Source organism: Anopheles coustani, chromosome 3 (assembly GCF_943734705.1).
Source record: "Anopheles coustani chromosome 3, idAnoCousDA_361_x.2, whole genome shotgun sequence".
Lineage (NCBI taxonomy): Eukaryota > Metazoa > Arthropoda > Insecta > Diptera > Culicidae > Anopheles > Anopheles coustani.
The window spans coordinates 94,698,467-94,720,378 of record NC_071288.1 but is presented as its reverse complement, the minus strand read 5'-3'; the positions used below and the strand labels follow the sequence as shown (position 1 = coordinate 94,720,378).

Genomic DNA, 21,912 nt, shown 5'->3' with positions numbered 1-21,912 from the left:
CCACCCCCCTGCAAACCCATGTGAGCGAAGAAGGAGTCTGGAAAGTTGTACATCTTCTCCCGCTTTGGAAATACCAACTCGATGCTACGTGAGATGGAATTTTCAACCAAAGGAAGGTGCTCTGCTTAGCTAACTTTTCTTTGTGGTGTTATCGAACCCCGTGAGGGGATGGGGTTGCCCTGCCCTCGGGGCTAAGTCCGGAATCGGCCGCGACGATAATACCCAATAGTATGTTGAGAGCTCACTTTCAGGCTTCGTCCCTGCCGATGACAGCTTCGCATTCGCATTAAACCTCATTTCCTTTCCATCTGGGTTCGGTTGCGCGTGAACGAATCGATTCGGTTACGCCGCACTACATCTTCGAATCGGAACCGAGTATCTTCTAATGCTGGACAATTGAGCGTGTGGCTTTGTGGTTGAGAGATTTCGCTTTCAAGTTGCGAGCTCTTTGTTCCCAATTTCAACGGCTTCAAATGGGCGATGACTGTTACAATAATTGTAGGACGCCGGTTGACATTTCTGATTTAAACAAATTGGTTGGGATGAAAACCAGAAGAAAGCGACAGACATTTAGAGAAGCCTCACCATAATTTAAATATTTTGGCTCCATGAATAACTTCAATTCTCATACCGATTGATGTCCTAAACAAATTCATCGACCTTCTAAAGAATGTGCAAACATTAAATATGAATATTCAACGAAAGGTACGGTAGCAGAGAAATTTTATCGAATTCTTTTTACGTTGCCTTTTCCTTCACAAAATGCGGAGGAAGTGACCCTTAAATGGAGAAAAAAGAAAACTTCAAGTTGGTTGGATCGAACGGTCCCCGATTGCGAGTCAACAAATCGATTTTCTCTGGGTTACATGGAGTACCTTTTTTGTTGACATTTATTGCATTTTATCAGCGACCCCTGCGTCCCGGAAACTTCCCGGATCGGTCCCGAAAGCGTGCAGCCGAAACATAATCGCATAGATATTTTGATCATAACCCGAACCGGCATCGACCACTACCGTTCCATGCTTAGTGAAAAGTTCACTCCCTAAAAGGGAAAAAGAGCGAAACAAACAACAAACGGCAAATAATTTATCTTCACGGGGGCGGAGAGCATCTTCGGTCTGGCTGTGCAGCTACAATTGAATTTGTTACGCGAAACTGGACGAAAAGAGGGCCCCCTTGAAGACGGAACCGAGGCGGTCCGTTCGCCCTCAAGAAGGGCTTACGACTTGCTCATTCCGAATTGCGGACGTTGCACATGCACTTGCGAACGGCACGTCCCGCGTGCACATGCACTCTTCTTCAACCCATTGAACACTCCGGAACGACTCGGGCAACGAAATCCGACGGCATCTTCTTGTGGCAATTATTTGCCTCGGTGGCGCTGGTGACACATGTACTCAATTACGGAAAATTAAATTGATTGCAGCACTCTATCAAATCAACTTTTACTCAATCTAGCTCCCCGTGGGTCCACTTTCTCTCGGGCGACCCTGCTGGGTTCGGCATGCTGGTCTTCCCTTCTGCTGAAACACACGATTGGCTTATCAACAACAAGGCAAAGCAATACTACGCCATACAACGTGTATGCAGCAAGAAACACTGATGTGGAACGCTTCTTTGGAAAGAAAAACATTGTTGCACGTGAATGTTGCAGCTTACACAACGCTATCGACACCTGAAAGCTGTTGAATGTGGCTTGCTCGACACGAAAACGACACTTTCATTGCATGAATGACAATGGAATACGTAAATCAAATTATTTGTTTTATTAAATTACGTTGCAATTCTCTTTCGACTGGAAGTTGATTGATTTATAAATATCTAGTTTAATTAATCTAGATGGTATGATTTGAGGATAGCTAAACGATTCTACTTCTTCTTGGCGTAACATCTTAGTAATGCCTGCCCGTTATGCCCTTATTAGACGAGGATTTTATCTGCCATCTTTGCCCAGACTTTTACTGTCAAAGTAGACTCTGGCAGGGCGTTTGACATAAAAATTATGTCAAAATGGGTTTTGCAGTTATTTCATCATTTTCATGTTTGAATTTAGCGTATTGTTCATCCTAGAGTAATGAACAAAATCTGTTGCAAACAACAGAACAAAAAGTAAACAAATCGCCACTTCGACATAAAAATTCCAATCGAAAGAAAATCGGAACGCGTTTGGCAGAAAACTTCTGGTAAAATATGACAGATAAAGTCCTCGTCTAATACGGAGATAGATTTAGAAACAAAATGTTCACCTGTTAATCAGCAACCAACTCCTCTTCACAAGAGCAACACGGTGAACAAACCACAAAACGAAACTCCTTCCTTGGTGATAAACGCAAACAGAGGGAAAATTGAAAAGCATTTCATAAGATACGTTGTAGGTTTGGGTTAGAGAACATGGAAAACCGGTTTAGGGAATCGAATCGAACGAAAAGGAAGCGACTATATCTAATGCGGTTAAGTAAAACCGAAATTAGAAATTGATAAACAAACCAAACTAAAACAATAGGGTGTTGGAAAACGCTCGAACCCGGAAATAGATGGTAGGGTGATGAAAATTACTCTTCAAACATACTTTGAAATCCATTAGCCTTCACGCAGCTGGTCGGGGAACGAGCGAACGAGCAAGCAAGGGAGAAACACTTAATGATTGTGCGTATACGCTGGTAATAGGTCAAACGGGAAATGAAAACCAAGAGGGGAAAAAAAACACACCAGAGTGGACCACTAATTTCAGTTCGTCTAGTTGATCTTAGCGGGAAATGTGGATGCGATGTGTCCGTTGCCGGTCACACTTTTGGCAATTATTGTCCTCTGGTGCCGCAACATAAACATTCACCCCTACCCCCCCTTCGGCCATTTTCCGCAAACATTGGCCGTAGTACACATCGGTCGTTACGCAGGCCGAGGCGAAGAGAAGAGAGAAAAAAAATCAATTTCAATTAAGCCGACGTCGACAACATATGCCACTCTCAACGGGTGGCCGAACGAGTGGAAAGCATCGAGCGCGCTTCATGATGAAAGACGTGCGGCGCAAAACCAACACACAACAAGAAGCAAAAGAAGGAGCAACTTCGGCCCGGCCAGCCTCTGCAGCCGACTTATGCTTGATGATGTTCTTTAATTGAACTCTGCACTTGTGCTTAAGCGGAAATAGAAGCGGAACAATACATCATCGTGTTGTAGTTTGACTTTGGGTACCTCTTTCTCGCCCGCGCTCCTGCAGATTCCCCCTCATTTGCGGCTCGTGTTTCCAGCGTGTGAGTGGAAAATAATAGCGGAAGCGGGAAAAACTTTTCCCCCTTGCTCGCACAATACCTGAACTTCGTCCCGAGGGGGAAGAGCTTTTCCCGTCCTATACACGGTTTGTAGCGAGCTGTGGTTTACCTGTTGTTCCACCCGTTGTTTTTTGTTTCCCTTACACTCTCTGGAAAAGCGTCCAATGAAGGACACTTATTTTTTCCCACATGTGTCTAGCTGGTTTCAAATACATAATATGGGAATTAATCTGATTCAGTTGTATCAAGAAAAATGTGAAAACAAGTTTAAAATTGTGTGTCAAAAAAGGAAAAACTAGTATAAAAATTAATGTTACATAATAAGAAAACATAAAATGGAGATTGGTTTTGTTATTTCCAAAACTTGATCAAACTAATCTTATCGACTTGGCGTCCTATATGAAAATGTTCATATGCAGCCTTCTTAAGATCGCCACAAATCACGAAGTAGTAGGAACCCTGCACTTCTCACTTCATTAACATCAATTCAAAGACCGCATCCAACGCCGTTCACAGATTGAGCAACAAAATTATGGAAAAAGAAAGCGGGCGAATCCGGTAAGCCAGCTGTGAACAAACACTTCAGCTCGCCTCCGCCTGGATGAGTGGGTTTTAAAAACACATCACCCTTTACACTGTTGCCTGCTTTTGCCTTCCCTTGCCTACCGTAGGAACATTCCCCAGACCGACTAATTTTTAATGCAATAACTTGTTCTTTCGGACCAGACGGATCTTTCGCCGGTGCACAAGAATGACTCTAGAGATGAAGCTCCGACGGGTTGGAAAGGGGAAACCATCGCCGTAGCCCGCAAACGGTGTGCAGTTTTCTGCATGTGCCCGCAACTGCAACCTCCGAAACAGATGGTGCAGAAGTGGGGAAGCGAGCGGGTGGGCGGAAAAAAGTTGCTTCCTGGACTCGGGAAAAACCTGTGCTGAAAATGGCCACAGGGTAAACACTCGACACCACTCGGGAGCGAAACTAAACCTTAAATCCCACCGTAAAAAAAAATCCTTCAGTTTTACCCTTGGACTACTCTTCTTTCACTACTTACCCCTTAGCTTAGGTGGTTGGTCAAGGGTTGGAACCGGGTTGGACATGCGGAAAGCGTTCGGTATTTACGGTGGAAATTTGGATTTTTCCACAACCGGAGCCCACCTATGATTGGAGTCTGATCACCTGGATTATTACCTGGTAAAGTTTTGGGTTGGAATTTTTAAAGCGTGCAAGCAATCTTGATAAAACCTCACATTCACGTAGGAAAAATGGTTTCTTTTAACATTATGTTCGGGTAATAAGAACATTTTACACTTTTTATCACACACAATCACTCATTTTCAGTTGCTTGAAGCACAAAATGCACACTTTCTGTAAAGCAGTAGAACGAACGACACCGATTTGAACCGACGAGCCGAAGCGACCAGAACCAGTTTAAACGGTTCACGTTTACGTTGGCTACGATCAGACGCGGACTTGACACCGTCTCACAAAGCCGTCAAGCAACACGCAGGACAACCGTACGTAGTCCGTACCGAGGCGTAACTGACAGCTTCGTGGCTGATACGAGCTGATAGGAGCTGCCCGTTCACTGAATCCACACTTGGTTTAGTACAGCTTGTACTAAATTCCACACGAACACAACGTGGCGGCAAACAACCGGGAGAGAAGACTATTCGCGTAGATAAAACACGTGAGAGCGAGAGCGAGAGAGCTCAGTAATGTAGATTTTCTCTCTCCACGATGGTTTTCCCGCCCGGTTTTCGCGGTGGAGGGAAAACTGGGGGGGACGGGATTCCGTGCCAGCTGTTGATTGTTGGATGGAAAACATTCAACAAGTGGGGGCGGTGGTAATGGTGGATGGCAAAAAATTCCGGCTGGCAGCCCTTTTGTATGTTGTTTTCCGCTTCTCTCCATTCCCTCGTTGGCAATGAATTTTCATTGAGGTAAAATCTAAAGCAACTATGCAACACGCTTCCAACACGCTGGCCTGGTTGCGAAGGGAAGCTTTCAGCAGCATGGAACAAGAGTAGACAAAACCCATGTAACGACGAACGCTAATGGTTAATGTAAAAACTGTGCGAAAAAATGAGAAGCGAAAAAGAGGTGCGGAAGGACAATCCATGCAGCACGCGCCACGACGCCAGCCTGTCGGCGAGGATGGCTTCCATGCCAACGGCTTTTCCTTCCCCACTCGAGCCGGAGTGATTCGTAAGCCGGCGTGCGATAGGAGCTGTATCTTTGTTATTTATTTCCTTTTCTCCGTCTGGCAACTAATCTCCTTTTTGTAGTATTTGGTTATGTTTTGTCTCTTGTTGGATTTTAAATTCGTAAAACGGTGAAGATTTGCGCATAATATGAAAATAGAATAATTAAAATTTTATAAACATAACCACCAGAACTAATCACTGATTCGACCACATTGTTCGAAACAAAAACAAGAATAGGAAGCATAGTATTCTCACAACCCAACATCCTTCCAATATGTTCGATCTCACCTCCAACCAGGCGCCTCCACCGTAGTTCGATCGCAAACTACCAGGCGCCTCCACCGTTCGCGTCAAACGTCGGCTAACTTTGGGTTTGACGACCGTTTAGCTCTTTTTAAGCACTTTACACACCGCCTACGATCGGATGGATCGGCACATGCTTTAAGTGAAAAACAATCCAAGGCCACACAAACACAACAAAAACCTGAAGCCATTAAAGATGACGACGATGTCACGTCTTTTTTCGGGCGATGGATTAACTTTTCCTCGCGGTGGAAACTTTTTCATGTCGTCGCGTCATCACGAAACAGATTGCCTAAAAGGTAGGTTAATCGATGAAACATGAGTTGATTTTTTTATTTTTGGCCCAGGGGGAAAAGTTTATACCACGATAAAAAATTAATTGAGAAAAAAGATTACACAACCACCGAAATAAACCAGCGTGATACGGGGTTTGCGCCATTTGTATCAATCTCTGTACCATGGTTGTAGTGTAGAAAATCCTCGACGCCGAAGAAATTGGTGAATGGAAACTTTCGAATGGAAGATAATGCAATAAATCAATATACAATTTTCAACGCACAATTACTTCGTGCGAAACCACTATCAAGAGCACATTTTCCGACAACTCGAATTTCATTTCTGCGCAGTCGAAAAACAATCCCACCGTATCGAAAGGCTTCATCGCTAGCTCCAATCAGCAGAAATGTTTAAAACAATAAAATAAACCTCAAGTTACCTTCAACCTTTTCTGCGAGCTAGAAACGCATACGGTCGGTTTTGCCCGAGTTACATCGAGCCCGCAAACAAGCGCACACAGATAACAGATAAGCCCGCTGGCTGCCGGCCGAATGGTCATATTTTGAAAAGGCTTCCGGTATCCGGTTCACCGCAGCAGTTAAGTTTTACGAATCATCGTGTTTACCGTGGTTGGTCTAGGGGGCAGGCGAGTTTTCCTGGATATTTGCCCGAGCAAACAACCTTTTTCCCCCACCCCGTCGGCAATATGGACATGTGTACATTCATAAATGGACAACATTCTTGGAGCTTTCTAACGGATGCTTTAATGTATGGGGATTTTTCTCTTGAACATCCTAGATTAGATTCCTAATCTTGATCTTTCTAGTTAACCTGCTCTACTGAATTTAAGTAAATAAAAGAACATCAATTGTGAAAAAGACACTACCACTACCAACATATTTTAAAATGTAAGTTTGACATAGATTCTCGGTGAATGTTTTATTGCTTAGGAAACTGTTTAAAAAGCTGCCCATTTACAGCTTTTCTTTTTCACTTTCCAAGACGATTCGCCTCCCCAAACCATTTCCAATGGAACACACCTACCAATTGTAAGAAATTTTGCGTATGGTCATCACATTGATATCCTCTGCTCGAGAGGCCTGGCAATAATGGTTCAAAAAGTTTGCACACCCGCATCCGGTCCGAAACGAAGCGGAAACACAATCGGCAAACCGATCGATCGATCCATGATTGATAGCCGCGGGTCAGTGGTGATATTTCGTGTGGGTGTACGAAAACACCATTTGCCCGGCTCTCTAATGGCCACCAATGGTCACAAACGCACACACTAACTAGGGCATCCATTTTCCATTCTTAAATCACTTCGGAAAAAAAAACCATTCGCCAGCCTCGGTCAGATTCGCGTCCTGCGATGGGACATTAATTTCCCCCCGATGATACATTATTCAAATAGAGCATCATCGGAGATTAATCAAGCGGAAGAAATAAAAGTACGCCAGCAGGGCGACATTAACAAATGTTTTAGAAATAGTCATTTCCACTACGCACGTGTGTGTGTGTGTTTGTGTGCGCGGGGGGTTTTGCATTCACATGGGAAAATAACGCCAAACACCAAAAGCGTGTACTGTTGAGTTCAAAAATGTCATTTCCCTTTCAGCAAAAAATGGCCACGGAATAAAATTTTCCACGTCGCTATACAAAATGTATTTATTTTTATTTCTGTTTTTATTAAGGACAACATTAAACTTTCTATTTATTCATGATAATTTTAATGTTCCCGTCGATCGAAAATTCAAAAGTTTCTCCTATTCTCTGCCTCCGCCTCGTTTAGAAAATAAATTCATGCAGGATGGGTCGGATGATTGTGCGTTTTTCAGTAATCTCTTTGGGTTCATCCACTATTCAGATGGACATTCGGTGGAAAAATAGACATTTTGTGAGTTGATTGAAGTAGACAGTAGGCGCTTCTTTTACGATACAAAACCCGAGAAGTGAGACCCGATGTGGGTCAAATTTTGTTGGGGTGAATATAGAAACTCATGTGAATTCCGTATGCAAAGCATGCGTCCTTGTAAGATTCGACCAGCAAACGATATGGTTTGTTGACTGAGGCGATCAAAGCATTTGTTTGTTAGTATTCCTCGCAATGGAGAAAGGAAAGAACATTTTCCCTACTTTCTGCTCTACTTGTGTCCGAATAAGTGTTTTATTTTTCCACACTAATGTTTCTCCAGTTTGAAAACCGGTGTTCCGTTTTCCCACCGCTACGTGTTTACATTCTTATCCGCTCCGCTTTTCCATGTTTGATTGCCTGCCGTTATGTGGAACCGGCGTTCGATTCAATTAAAGGCCGGCAGCAATATTACAACCCCCTTCGTTAGCACATTTTAAATTGCCTGCCCACCGACTGTCACCCGGTAGGACATAATTTCCCATTACTGCAGCGGGGGGAGGGCCGTGGTCGCCGTGGCCTTCTTGCCCCTTTATTTTTTACTCCCCCTCGACAGTAAAGCGTTCGGGTGCAACGCTGGGGTGCAATGTTTGTTTGATATTGTAATTAGAAGCGTCCGTGTACGGACGGTCAGAGTCAAGGTCAGGCACGCACAGCACGCCATAATTTTTGTTTATTTTTGTTTATTATAAAAAATTCCCCGTCCGCCGCGAAGGCTTAACGAGAGCTTCAAGTTCAAACACATTGTACATACAAAACGTTATAACTTAACTTTAAGGTCGAATCCTATTCTTAAATGTGCTAATATTTATTGAAAAGTCAAAATGACTACCTAGAGTATTGAATATTCGGATCATCGCGTTCATCGGGGCATTTGCAGCGTATTGTGTATTACTTCTTGTCTCATGGAGTAGCCTGTGATGCCTAGCTGTCAAACGGGGGACTGTGAGCTGAAGACTGTCGAGTAGGGATGGAGCGTCGATACTCCCGAGCAATAGTCCTGCAATGAAGCTTGCTTGATGATTGCGCCGACGTACTTCTAAAGATTCTAAACCTAATAGCTGGCAACGAACATTATATGGGGGTAAGGCGGTTTGATCAGGCCAATTTAGTTTCCTTATGGCATAACGTGAACATTTCCGCTGTACTGCCTCTAGTCTTTGTATTCCATTTGAGGTGTATCTACACCAGATGATCGATCCGTATTCGAGGATAGGCCTAACGAGACTGCAAAACAACGTCTTAACACACAAGGGGTCGTCAAAGTCTTTAGTCATCTTAAATATAAGCCCTAGGGTCCTGTTAGCACGTCCGGTTATATCCTCAAGGTGAGCTTTAAAAGTCAGTTTAGAATCTAATAATATGCCTAGGTCACGCATTTGAACGGTTCTCGCAATCACGTTAAGATGAATTGTATAGTCAAATTTTAGACTGCAGGACGAGCGCGAAAAGGACAACACATAACATTTATCCGCACAAATACGCAAGAAATTCGCATCACACCATGAACTGAATCGCAAAACAGCTGCCTCAAGGTTTCTGCAATCGTCAAGTGACTTCACAGGCATATACAATTTTACATCGTCGGCATACAAAAGAAAACAGTTTTCCGGAAGAAAATCGCAAAGATCATTTATATATAAAAGAAATAATAGCGGTCCGAGATTGCTTCCCTGTGGGACACCAGAGCTGCTGGAGAACTGACTGGATACACACTGCCCAAACTTCACCTTATACGTCCGGTCAACAAGGTACGATCGGAGCCATTCCAGTATCGTATGCGAGAGGCCAAGTATGTACAACTTCTTCAGAAGTATATCTATGGATATGCTGTCGAAGGCGGCCTTCAGATCCGTATAAATGCAATCGACCTGCATTCCCCGATCCATGAAGCTCATACAATCTGAAACAAATCGTACTAAATTTGTAGATGTTGAGCGTTTTGGCATAAACCCGTGTTGTTGCGGACTGATGTAGTGCAGGGACGAATTAAGAAGGGAATCGTGGATAATGAGCTCCAATACCTTAGTGACGGCACATAAGGAAGTGACACCACGATAATTTTTAGCCAGATTTTTATCTCCTTTTTTGTAAACGGGGACCATCCAGGAAGTCTTCCACATTCGTGGTACCGCACCTTCACAAAGCGACCTCTCAAACAGGTTAACCAGGAGCGGAGTCAACGCTTCACCGCATTTTTTAAGGACGACCGATGGTATACCGTCTGGACCGGGATTATAGCTCGGCTTTAAGTTGTTGAGTGCTTTGCTCATGGAATGGCCGTCGAAATGAATGCGTTGAAGGTTGACAACGTCTTGACGTACACTATTGGCCGCGCGATTGATGGCTGCATTGTCGGTAATACTTGGACAAAACACATCCCTAAATCTAGCGGCGAAAACCTCGCAGATCTCTTTTTCCGAGGATCCCACCAGACCGTTGTATTCAATCGACGACGGCTTGACTGGATTCTTGCGACGGGCGTTAGCATAACTCCAAAAGGCCTTCGGGTTGTTACGCAGGCTGCTTTGGGTCCTTGAGATGTAAGCGTCGTAAAGCAGCCTGTTATATGTGCTATAAGCTCTGAGTAGCAGTTTAGCGGATAGTTCATTACTAGCGGAAGGATAGCGGTTTCTTTTTTTTAATGCAGTTTTCTTGCGCCTTTTCAGAGACTTGAGCTCGGCGTTTGCCCAGGGTGGATTGCGTGGGGCTTTGCTGGATGGGACATGTATTTTGATAATGCTGGTCAATGTAGATGTAAACGAGTCGACAGCATTATCGATGGTAGTTGCATTGAACATATTTTCCCAGTTGGCGTTAAGGATAGCATTATTTATGGCCGTAAAATTAGCCCGCCTAAAGTTCAACCCTTTCATCGAGTGACTCGATATGATGACGGATTGTCGCCTACAATCAATTGTTACAAGGAGTGGAGGATGATGGGTGTCGGCTGGTAATAGATATTCCTCGGCTAGAAGCGATCTAACATCAGTTTTCTGAGCTGTTTCGACGTTCGTGAGAACAAGATCGAGCGTTCTATCGTTAATGTTCTGGATTACATTCAACTGGCGAAGAAGATGAAGCTGGATTATATCGATGAACATGTGGCTGGATGCGGGAGCAGTTAATGGGCGTTGATTATGCCATTTCAACAGGCTTTGGTTGAATTCGCCCAAGATAATGAGAAGATCGTTCGGTTTTAACAGGCTATTGATCATTTCGAAAGTTGCAGATAAGTGGCGCATTGTCAGAGAATCGTTGCTCTTGTTTGGAGGTATGTATATGTTACCGATGTATAAGTGTCCAGATAAAAGGGTAAGTTTTACCCACACGCTTTCTAGATTATTATCAGGCAGGCAGCATTCACTTGATACCAGTTTGTTTCGGATTGCGATGAGCACACCACCTCCGCGTGCATGCAAACTATTGCGGTCGCTACGGTCAGCGCGGTAAACAATGAAGTTGTTGTCGAAGATCAAGCTCGAAGGTATAGTTGGGTCCAGCCAAGTTTCAGACAGAGCAATAATATCATGGGAGTGCAGTGTAGATGTCAACCTCAGTTCTGTCGTTTTAGTTTTCAAACCGCGGACGTTCTGATAATAGATCGAGAGTGGTTTAGAAGGGCAATCGATGCTTGGGCTACTTGATCGCCAGACAGGTGCTTCATTGTTGACGTTGGTGATGAAAAAAGCAATCAATCTTTCTTTGCTGCGGGGGTTTCGATGTGGATGAAGTAGAAGTTAATTCCACGTGAGAAACGCTGGTGTTTTCAGAAGGTGCAGTATTTCTAGTAGTGATGGTTCTGATGGTTTGTGTATGCTCGTTTGAGCTTGGTTCCGATCCTTGCATGGTGTAATTGCGGTGTGCGAGTCTGTGTGGAGCAGCGGTATTAGATGGTGATGCAGGAGCCACGGTGATATTAGTAAATTGCGAAGGCTGTGAGAGCGTGTGTGTGTGTAAGGCAGCAGCTGATGGAGGAATTTTAGATGATTGGTAACGCTCGCGGAAGATGAATTCCCGGACTCGAAGACCAATCGGCCAAGTTTCGGCGTTTAATGCTTTTTCTCGCAGGGTAGAGGGAATCCTAACTTTAAAAGAAAGGAAACGCACGGTTGCGGAATCCACTCCTCCTCTCAATAGTGGAAATGCAATCACGTCTTCAGTGCCTAATTTCTCTGCCACGGCGGACACAACATCCTCTGTGTTGACGGTGTTTACAAGCCCGGAAAGATGGATCCAGGTGCGGTTCACTGGTGTGTCGCATTTTGCGACAATCAGGGTCGAGGACGAAGAACCGGTACCGATGATAGCCATAGGAAGTGAAGAAACGGCTCTATTGTTGAGCGAAGTAACAAAATTGTTGTTGTGTTTGGGCTCGGGATTGTTGTTTGGATAAACGATGGTACCGTTGAGGTTGGTCAAGATTGCTGACGGGTGAAAGGCCTCCGTAATAACACGGCGACGTTTACCAGAAGGAGTTAGCGGGTCTGGGGGCTGGCTGTGAACAATAATGGCTGTATCGAACAAACCGTTCCAGTGCAATTGACAAGGCGCCAGGAGAACATATTTACGATTATTTTTCATTTCCTTTCTCGACTAGCTGACTAATGGGAACCTGGAACGAACATTTACAACTTTTCGTTTTCCAGTAAATGGTTTATCCTTATCGGTTGTAAATCGTCTTTCTAATGGTAACTTGCTGCCCGGGCTGTTAACAGCTTTTTGCGGCCCATTTCGTCTGAGGAAACCTGTTTGTTTAGTTCGTAAGTCACAGAATGGCGTCGAGAGCAGGTAATTTCAATTACCCTTTCAAAATATAAAAGATTAAAGGCTCCCCTAGATCTTGACATTTCAAAGTAATATAAATTTATGAATAGGAAAATTTGTTGAAGCTAACCGAAGCCACGGATGGTCATCCATTTTCAGAGAGAAAAACTCCTACACACCAAGCCGTATATGATAGCATGGTTTGAACGCATGGTTTGTTTCCGAGTTGCCAACGGCAGCCAGTGGGATGTCTCTGACGGTTGTGGGTTTGCTTTAGAAGAAATGGATACACATGGTGAATCCGTAATAAAATGTATTCCAACAAACTACCATTCACAGCACGAGATTTCTGGTCCGAAGACCCACATCCCTATTATATCCAATTGTTTGTGGCTCGTAAATGCAGCTATCAGGTGTTTCTTGTCAGTTTTACTGATCTAACATGTATGAGTATAACCTAATAATGGCCATAAAAACAACGGGAGATGTTTCAATGAATTAAATTCCTTTTCCTCAACATATCTCACATTGTTTATCGGTTCTTTTGAAACTAACTTAAATGTTACAAAAATCAAAACAAAGATCATTACGACGCAACAATTGGTTGCTTTCCGTTACCCGTCGGCGTCATTCACGTCATTGGAGATCAATTCTCTTGGTCCAGTTTATCAGGCAAAGGGTACACACAAGCCTCAGCAACGTCTTAATTAATTTATTCAATAAAATTACGCTGCACAACTGCTTCTTGTCCTTCGGCTGGCCCGGGACCGGCCGGAGTGGATACTACGGGGTATTAGAGCAATTATCCTTTTCCCCGTAGGATGAAATGTTGCTTAGACTCCTTTTCCTTAGCCGCTGGAGTTTCAATGTGCATACAATTAAAAACGATTACTGTCACGGACTGGCAGCAAACGATTCATTTAACATCCCGCTCCAATTAAGGGAAATTTACGATCAGTTGCTTATAATCTAATGCTGTTGGCGTGGGTCATCACATTGTTGAGCGGACTTCAGTTGCAGTTGGCAGCATTTGCTGGTTGATCTTGTGTTATTAAAAAAAACTACGAGTTGTCGTTGGTGAATCCATCAAACGTGTTTTATTTGTGGCGTGTTTAATGAGGAACCGTAACATTCAATTATTGAGACCATCGTTGTTAAAGGGAACATAACGTTGGAATTTCTTGCCAGCGGTAAACATTTTCCAGCACGCCATAGTCACGTCAAAAAATGAATGAAGCTTTAACGAGCATTATATAATTATGGAGGTGTATGTTCTTTTTAATGTGTTTGTCGAAACAACAGAAGAGAACACCATCGGAGGAAAATGTATATAGAGGCATCGTCTCGTGTCGTATCGCATGGATGCCATTGAAAGCTGATGAAACTTATCAGTTACTGTATGCTGTGTTTCCACCCAACGCCCCTCACTTCAACGCCGCGATGGAAGGAGCGAAAAAGCAGCGTCTTGAGGGAAACATAAACAATGCTGCTTATTAACAAAAGTTTCAGTTAAGAGTCATTAAGAAAATGGAGGTAAACGACGCCGCGGAGAAACAGACTCGGGATAACTTTACCCCTGAACATGCCAAAACATGTCAAAGTGTTATCCAAAGCGTTGTAATGCTGCAGGTGTAAATGAAAAACAGTATGCTTAAGAATGTATGCCCCAACACAATGGATCTACAAACCGTCTCGTGAAATATATTGCTCGGAAAAGTATCTCTTTTGCTTCCTTGGAAATTGTTTTATGGGTTTTTGGTAAACATGTATCATCCTTTTCTACGCTCAAGAGCTCGGCTTACATTACACACAAACCCTGAACACAATGACAATAGGAAAGGGTCTATGTTCGGCCAGCATAAAGAAAGGTCGGCGAGGAGAAAGCCGTGTGAATATCGGTGTCCAAAAAGGGATACCTTTCGAACGACAGCTGCACAAAGGTGTGAATGTGAGGTAAATATCCTCGGTTGACCCGATATTAAAGCTTTGCTCCATCGTTTATTACATTATGCTTCGATTGCAAAGAGATATGCTTTGTTTATCTCCGATAGAACCGCTCGGTTTGCCCTGAGCCATAACTCTTCTCCATTGGTTTCCCCCATATTGTTCACCTGTGGCGAATGTCCAGTGTGTGAAAACACTCTGGTTTGCTTCATAGCAGGCGAGGAAACCTTATGTCTGCCGGACCCTGTTAGTGGAGATTTGTTATCGGATGGTATGTTTTGGGAAGTAGATTTATGATTATTAAACGAACCCTCGGGCTCTGACAGATCGTAACGCGGCAATGCGTATTTCCAGGTCCTGAGTCCTGGTTGGGACGACGTCCCATGGCCGATAGTGACCACCAGTTGCGGTCTGGGAACGATGGTTATTAAGTTGTTTATGAAGTCCTCGAGTCGTTCCGCTAAAAGCCGACGCTGCCCGAATTTTCCGAGCCACAACCAGAAGCCATAAATATGGCCAAGCCTGGATGACGTTTTAATTATGGGTAGCATAACCTAATCAATGGTTCTTTTGTTCTACGGCGGGGACGTCGAGAATTTCCACCCAGCATAAACACACCATTCTTTCCGTCCGCTTTCGTCGGCAGTTGCAACTTTTCGGCAAGCAGAATCGAACATTCCTTCCCAAAATTGCGCCAGCTCGCTCCCCTCTCGAGAGGAAAATACTTTACGCGTGAAACTCATAACCTCGCAAAGTTACACACAAAAGATGGCTTACGCACCCCGGATGGCCGCGGTTCACCCCGGAAAAGCACTCCATTCTCGGCTTCCCAACTAATGAAAGGATCTACCGCGTTGTACACAATGCCATGGAGATAATTTTATTAAATGTAAATTCAATGTCGACCATGCTTATGGGTATCAAAACTCGTAGAGAATGTTTTTTTTTTTGTTATCAAGTATTTACCATTTGTCGAAATAAAATTCTGAAGTATTCTGCTCCAAAATTCTGGCTGATATACCTTCTTTTCCTATGGATGCGTATATGTTCCAGGGTCTGCCCCCTCCCCAAGATTGGGGTTATCTTTAGAGTTTGGTCGAAAGTTTTCCAAGTTATTTTTCCTGGTACTTCACAACCACTCGATGACACCAAGCATAATGTTAGCTGTCTTTATCAATATTGTTGCTAGAATTTTGTGTGTTGCAATAAAATATCAAACTTTTTCAATGTCGATAAGAAAACCTTTAAACATAAAATTATTAGCTTTTCTCCTGGTTATGGTAATCTAGAATAGTCGTGCATAGATCAATAAACTACCTAAACAAAATGAACCTCTAAAAATATCATTAAAGATTTATCATTCAACAACTCAGCAGCAACAGCAAGTTCCCGCAGTCTATTTTCTAACAGTTTGTTTCGTAAGAATCGGTCGTAATGTGGAGAAATTAATGCACAAACAAAACTTTCCCAGACTACCAAATCATCCAATAACGCCGTATCATTCAATCAGTAACTTCCAGCCAGGATTATTCTTCTCCCCGAGCGGAAGTAGACACGACACAGCGAATGAAACAAACACGCGGCATAAGAATAATATTTGCTGGCATACGAAACAAAAAAACAAGCAAAACTCGCCATCAAAACACCATCGGAATGGAAAATGAGTTGTCCGGCAACGGAAAAGTCCATGGTTGATTGCGGCTAGAAACATGCCCCAGGTAACTTCCGTTTTGATCGGACTTATGGAAATCCTTTTGCTGGCTCCTTCCCGCCCTTATCGTGGCAATCGACATCAATAACTCTCCGGTTGAGAAAGTTCTTGAGATAATGGCTAACGAATGCGATGCAAACCGAAACCGGTGGAAGGATAAAACTTTTGGGACAAACAATGATTTATGCGATTCCATCCTTGCCTCGGGACATGGAGGTGCGTTTCAAAACTTCAATTAATCTAATCACCTTCCTGGTTTGTTAAGAAAACTCGTCACGACGAGAAAAGAATCGTGCCATAAGTTTGTTGGTTTGGCAACGTCATGCAAAGAATGAATTATTCACCCTTAATGATCCCGCAGACATTGCATCTATAAATATTATCTTTTGTTAATGTGTCGACTTTGCTAGACAAGTATTTCTCGAATGATAGAAACAGTAAGGAAAATGAATTACTGTAAAATATGGTTTATTATATCAACAAATAGATATTGGGGAAACAACTACATAAACGAACATCCCTTCGAAATCCCTAGCGAGAAAATTCGTCACGAAAACGTTTCGCTTCAGCAGCCATCTCCTCTATCGATCGCCGCGGACGTTCCGGTTCCTTGTCGTGCCGATTGAGCTCGATATAGATCTGATCGTTCTCCGGAAAATCGCCCAAATGCCGGGGCATTACATGGCAGTGAACATGGCACACGGTCTGCCCGGCCTCCGGTCCATCCTGTACGGTGACGGTCGAAGAGCTGGCGTTGTACAGCCGCTCGGCGACTTTCTGCACTTTGCAAACTGTCTGAAAGAAATCGTTCCTTTCGGCAGGTGTTAAATCGGGTAATCGGTGTGCAGGACGTTTGATTGATACAAGAACATCTACAAGAAAAATCATAAAATAATGTTGCAAGATTAATTGGAAGACAGCTAAGAGTCGTTACATACGTCCAGGTACAACACAACGGATGTTGGTAAAGGCGAAGCAATGCTCGGAAACGTAGAAAATTGTATCCGGGGGAATCTCGAATTCTCCGAACAAATATTTTTCATTGGTTACCGAACCGCTCACAAACGCCATATCTTGCCGGGCAGATAAACTGTACACGTCGTCCCGTCGGTGATCAAAGCATGGCATATTCGCTCGAACACTTTCTAGCTTCGCATAGTTGAGCTCTGCGACGACGACATCCAGATCCTGGTTGCCCGCTTCGCCTAGAATTTCTCCCCACGGGTTGACGACCATCGCGTGTCCGTAGCTCTCCCGTTTCTTATTGTGGAATCCAATCTGTGCGGCGGCCACTACGAAACATTGATTTTCGATTGCACGTGCTCGCAACAGAACTTCCCAGTGGGCACGACCGGTAGAAACGGCAAAGGCTGACGGGTAGGTTAAAATATCTGCTCCCAACTTGCGGAGGATAGTACTCGCTTCGGCAAAACGCATATCGTAACACTGGAAACAGAAATATCTTACAAATGACATCGAAATGGCAAAAGGCATTCTCTTGGAAACATACTATTTGTAGTCCAATCCTTCCGATAGGGGTTTCAACTGGCGCCACCAAAGCTGGTCCCGACCTAACCGTTTCCGATTCCCGAAATTTAAACTCGGGCGTAACGACGTTAAACATGTGCAGTTTCCTATAGCTGGCCACGAGCTTACCGGCGTTATTGATGAGTATATGTGTGTTGTAAATGTTCTTTACTTGGCCGTCCGTTTCCGTCGACTCCTCGATTATGCTTTCGTGTACGCCACCAAACGACATCCAAACATCATTATCCCGGGCCAACTTCTTGTACGCTTCCACCGTAGGACCGGTTAATGGTTCCGATAATTTCAATGTTTCTTCGCGATGTGTACCAACATAGTCACAGCATTCTGGAAAAAAGATAAACTATCCCAGAAGACTCATAACAGGGCAGGGAGAATATAACGCGATGGGGTATGAGACTGAGTCTTACCTGAACATCTTTAGCCTTTGATTGTTCGGTAATTGCTTGAACCTGTGCCAGGTTGTGCTGTTTATCGTTAGTGGCCCTCATCTGTGCCACGGCAATGCGTGGCGCTTTGCCGCTCTGAGACGCCATTGTGCGAACGTAGCTTGTTATTGACCGACTCGGTGCACAAACGGATTGCACTCGCAACCTTATAAGCAACGAAGTCATTAAGGGTTAAGGAACGAAGATACAGGATGTACAGTCAAATTATCGACAGCAAATTCACAGCACACAATTCTAGGATGATTTTCCGTTCAAAATCATACGTAAAGTTCTTTAGTTTCCGATTATTGAGCTTATCGCTGTGCAAACCAGAAAAGCCTTATCTGTTTGTTGTTGTTTTGAAATAATGAGGTTTCTTTCCTTCTGTCAAATCTTATCGAAGTAGTCAAACAAATTTCAATGAAACTGAAGATGAAAGACGCTAACCGATTTTTGGAGGATTTCTTTAACTGAACAGGCTCACAGTAGAGTTTTCTTGTAGTATTATTTATTATGAAGGTGTAATTGAATTGGTGCATACGCACATACGTACTACAATACCGTGTGTTGTCGCGGTCTTATTTCATTTGCTCAAAATTCCCCTGGTCCTGATTGAACACTTTTGTACATAAGAGCGTTACTGGAATCTGTTACATTTCTGGCCGAGCATCTGATGAATCAATGAGTAATGCTCCATTTTGGGTTCAGTTAGACAACATGCCTATGCCAAAATAAGCCAAAAGCTTAACGATAACTTAAGCCTACGATGATCTGCCGAAAAATCCTATAGTCCTCCACGTCCACGGCCGGAAGATTGTTGTCCTTGGCCTTGCCAACCGCCTTTGTTACCGCCACGACCGCCTCCTCCACCACCGCCCGCCCCGCGACCTCTTCCACGAGCAGCTTGTGCTCGCAGTATAGCTGATTTGCCGCGCCCAGCAGTGCCGGTCTTTGCACCCTGCTTTTTGAACATCGGCGCGTTTTTCAGCATGTCGGGAAGTATCAGGAATCGTATCTTCGAGCCTCGGATGTACACATTTTCCAGATTCGACACCCGGCCATCGCGGTAGGTGACTGTGACCTGTGTCATTTGGCAGTTCATATTATCCTCCGCTTCTATCAGCTTTCCGCGGTAAACTTCGCCGGTAATCGTCTCGCAGGTAACGATATGGCCCTCGGCCTCGTGCAGCACTTTGATTGGAACACCGATCGACATGGTTCAAGCAGATATTTGACTAATATTCGCGTTTCCGGAGTACCTCAACGTGAGTTATGGCGGCACAGGAGCTTGAAAATAAACAGAATGCTTCTTTGCACCGCTTGTCAAATGTCAAACTCGGTAGCAACTAATTACACCGTACTTGGTTCACCAAAGAGGAACTGGATCTTTTGGTAAGATCTAAGATTTATTCAGATAAATTCATGAATCTTTTGAGATTTGAATCTTCAAACGTTTATTATTCTTTCGAAACCTAAATGAATCTTTCATGGTTTTGTCACGAATCTCCACGATTCTTTCATTCCCCTTAAAAAAAAGGGTATCCTACTGCCCATTTCTGGCTCATCACTTTTCATCACTTGATGCATCTTTGGGATTCATGAATCTCTCGTTGAAAGATTCATGAATCTCTGAAACGCAAAGAATCATTCAGATTCATGAATCTTCTTCTTCTTCTTCTTCAATTCGGCGAGGATTTACTCCAGTACGGCTATTGAATCCAGCTTCCTGGGCCTTCGCAAGCTAACCTGGAGACATAGACCTCTATTGGTTTAGGACTGGCAACTAAAGGCCATATGTCCTGGTTTTCTGTGGTTTTCGATTTTCTGTAGGCGTCGCTTTTTGACTGCCACCATGCGGCCAGGAGCACTGCTAGCCAACCACGCTAGTGCGCAGTCAAAATGCGGCTGTTCACCCGCCGTAACGAAAGGAATATTTCCTTCCGTTTGTCAGATCGCACGAAACTCGTGATCCGCTTGATTACTCAAACAGCACGAGATGTGCGTCGGCTAGGATTTCTCTGACTTGAGCTCCAGCTCGGCGACACCACGCGGCCGTGCCTAAGATAACCTTACTTTTCAGCTAACCCTTTCAGGAACCTCGTGCACTGCTAACCATCCGCTCTGATGCGACGCCGAACTGGAACTGAGATTCATGAATCTGAACCTGAATTACACAACTCTAGTAAAGTCCCACCTGTCAAGCTCTTGCTACAAAACTGTCACAACCGGAGGTTCCAAAACAATTTCGGTCAGTGGTAAAAATGCCTGAATTAAAATTAATTGCAAAAGTAAATAACCATGCGCAATTCAAAGTGAGCCGCACTAAATTAGCACGGGCATTGCAGCTGCTCGAAAAACCAGTAAACAATAAAGACTCCACAGCTATGAATTTGAAGTGTAGTGAGCACATTCTAAACCAGGTATTGTTCAAGCCGCACTGTTCACGGACATCTAAAAAACAAAGGTGGCAAGAGTTGTTTCGGACTGTGGTTACCCGGCACGAATGGGATACTTTCGTTCGAGCTCTTCGATTGTCCTCGCAATGGCTCACGTTTGGTGGATTACAACTCTTATTGCGTGTAAGTTCGGAAGCGCACTACCATTGGGGCCCAGTGTGTTGATTCATTCATTTATTTCCAGAACACCTTTTTTGGTATCCTCACTCATCCAATGTACAGGGACCCTCAAACACTGCGGTTATTCTTATACGCAATGTCGCCCTGCCGCAACGAGAAAGATATTGAATTTTGCATTCAAACCATCCTGCAAGCCTTCAACGGTGAACAAACGACAGTAGCGAAGAAGAAAATTGATAAACCGGTCATCCGATCGACGGAAGAAGTGAAGCAGGATGAGGAGCAAAACAATCTCGACCTTGAATAAATCTGTTGTTTTTTTGTGCTGAACCAGCAGAGAAGTCGGTGTAGCTGTCAACTGATGCTATATTACACCGCAAAGTCGGAATGGTTTGAATGTTGATTGAATAAAGGAAATTATTAAGTTAAAGTATTTGTGCAAGCGTAATTTATTGGATTAAAATAATGAAAAAATATACTCTTCGAATTAATCATTAAAGCTGGCATCATTTTCATTGGGAATGATTTTTTCGTCAACTTCTACAACTACCTCGATGTCAAGAAGTGAAGAACCAAAGTGCGGAGTATGCACAGTTTACACCGACCCAGTGACAGCTCATTACACCATCTCGATTTCTTCGCAGCAAAAGTTGCCGCAGATCGGTTGTTTCGTGTGAAGTGTGTGGAGGTTGTATGCTTAAGCGAAGAAAAAGTTTCTTTAAGGGACTCGAAACCGATTGTGTGAAATTCATCGATGCTGCACTTCTATTGTCCGCACCAGTGTCGTGGCGTAAAAACCAACAACTGTGGACCATCTTGGAGTGGACAGTGCTAGTGGCGGAAGGTGTGTAAATACGGAACGAACGGGTGGAGTTTTTCATCATCATCCTGCAAGAGTGTGATAAGAAAAAGAAGGTGCGTGCGGGCAGCGTAGTGAAAAAATCTGTGTGTCGTTCTTCCTCGCCGTTTCTTT

The 21,912-nt window shown here is 43.8% G+C and overlaps 3 protein-coding genes across 4 annotated transcripts; 1 reads left to right on the top strand and 2 right to left on the bottom strand.

Annotated features, from left to right (window-relative positions):
* Positions 1–16,841: 16,841 nt before the first annotated feature.
* LOC131258426 (nitrilase and fragile histidine triad fusion protein NitFhit) lies at positions 16,842–18,668 on the bottom strand. 2 transcript variants are annotated; one of them, XM_058259740.1, is made up of 5 exons: positions 18,346–18,668; positions 17,901–18,278; positions 17,441–17,836; positions 17,329–17,404; positions 16,842–17,262 (listed from the first exon to the last, which is right to left on the bottom strand). In XM_058259740.1, the coding sequence occupies exons 1-5, from the start codon at positions 18,547–18,549 to the stop codon at positions 16,922–16,924; spliced, it is 1,395 nt and encodes a 464-aa protein (XP_058115723.1). In that variant the 5' UTR covers positions 18,550–18,668; the 3' UTR covers positions 16,842–16,921. The 2 variants fall into 2 exon arrangements, with proteins under 2 accessions (XP_058115723.1, XP_058115722.1); XM_058259739.1 differs by having other exon boundaries at positions 17,329–17,836.
* A 161-nt stretch (positions 18,669–18,829) lies between these two features.
* Positions 18,830–19,651, bottom strand: LOC131272660 (small nuclear ribonucleoprotein Sm D3). The gene has a single exon (XM_058274482.1). It carries the CDS (start codon positions 19,577–19,579, stop codon positions 19,148–19,150), a length of 432 nt encoding a protein of 143 aa, XP_058130465.1. The 5' UTR covers positions 19,580–19,651; the 3' UTR covers positions 18,830–19,147.
* Positions 19,652–20,591: 940 nt separating this feature from the next.
* On the top strand, positions 20,592–21,372 carry LOC131258799 (uncharacterized). Its single transcript, XM_058260181.1, has 2 exons — positions 20,592–20,942; positions 21,004–21,372. Exons 1-2 carry the CDS (start codon positions 20,625–20,627, stop codon positions 21,244–21,246), a joined length of 561 nt encoding a protein of 186 aa, XP_058116164.1. The 5' UTR covers positions 20,592–20,624; the 3' UTR covers positions 21,247–21,372.
* The last annotated feature ends 540 nt before the right edge of the window (positions 21,373–21,912 follow it).

Excerpts from the sequence above, each read along its gene's own strand:
- LOC131272660 (XM_058274482.1), bottom strand. The coding sequence starts at position 19,579 with ATGTCGATCGGTGTTCCAATCAAAGTGCTGCACGAGGCCGAGGGCCAT.
- LOC131258799 (XM_058260181.1), top strand. The coding sequence starts at position 20,625 with ATGCCTGAATTAAAATTAATTGCAAAAGTAAATAACCATGCGCAATTC. Across the intron at positions 20,943-21,003 it reads GATTACAACTCTTATTGCGT|AACACCTTTTTTGGTATCCT; the intron begins GTAAGTTCGGAA and ends ATTTATTTCCAG.
- LOC131258426 (XM_058259739.1), bottom strand. The coding sequence starts at position 18,549 with ATGACTTCGTTGCTTATAAGGTTGCGAGTGCAATCCGTTTGTGCACCG. Across the intron at positions 18,279-18,345 it reads CAAAGGCTAAAGATGTTCAG|TTTATCTTTTTTCCAGAATG; the intron begins GTAAGACTCAGT and ends CTTCTGGGATAG. Across the intron at positions 17,263-17,328 it reads CCGTTGTGTTGTACCTGGAC|ATGTTCTTGTATCAATCAAA; the intron begins GTATGTAACGAC and ends TTTTTCTTGTAG.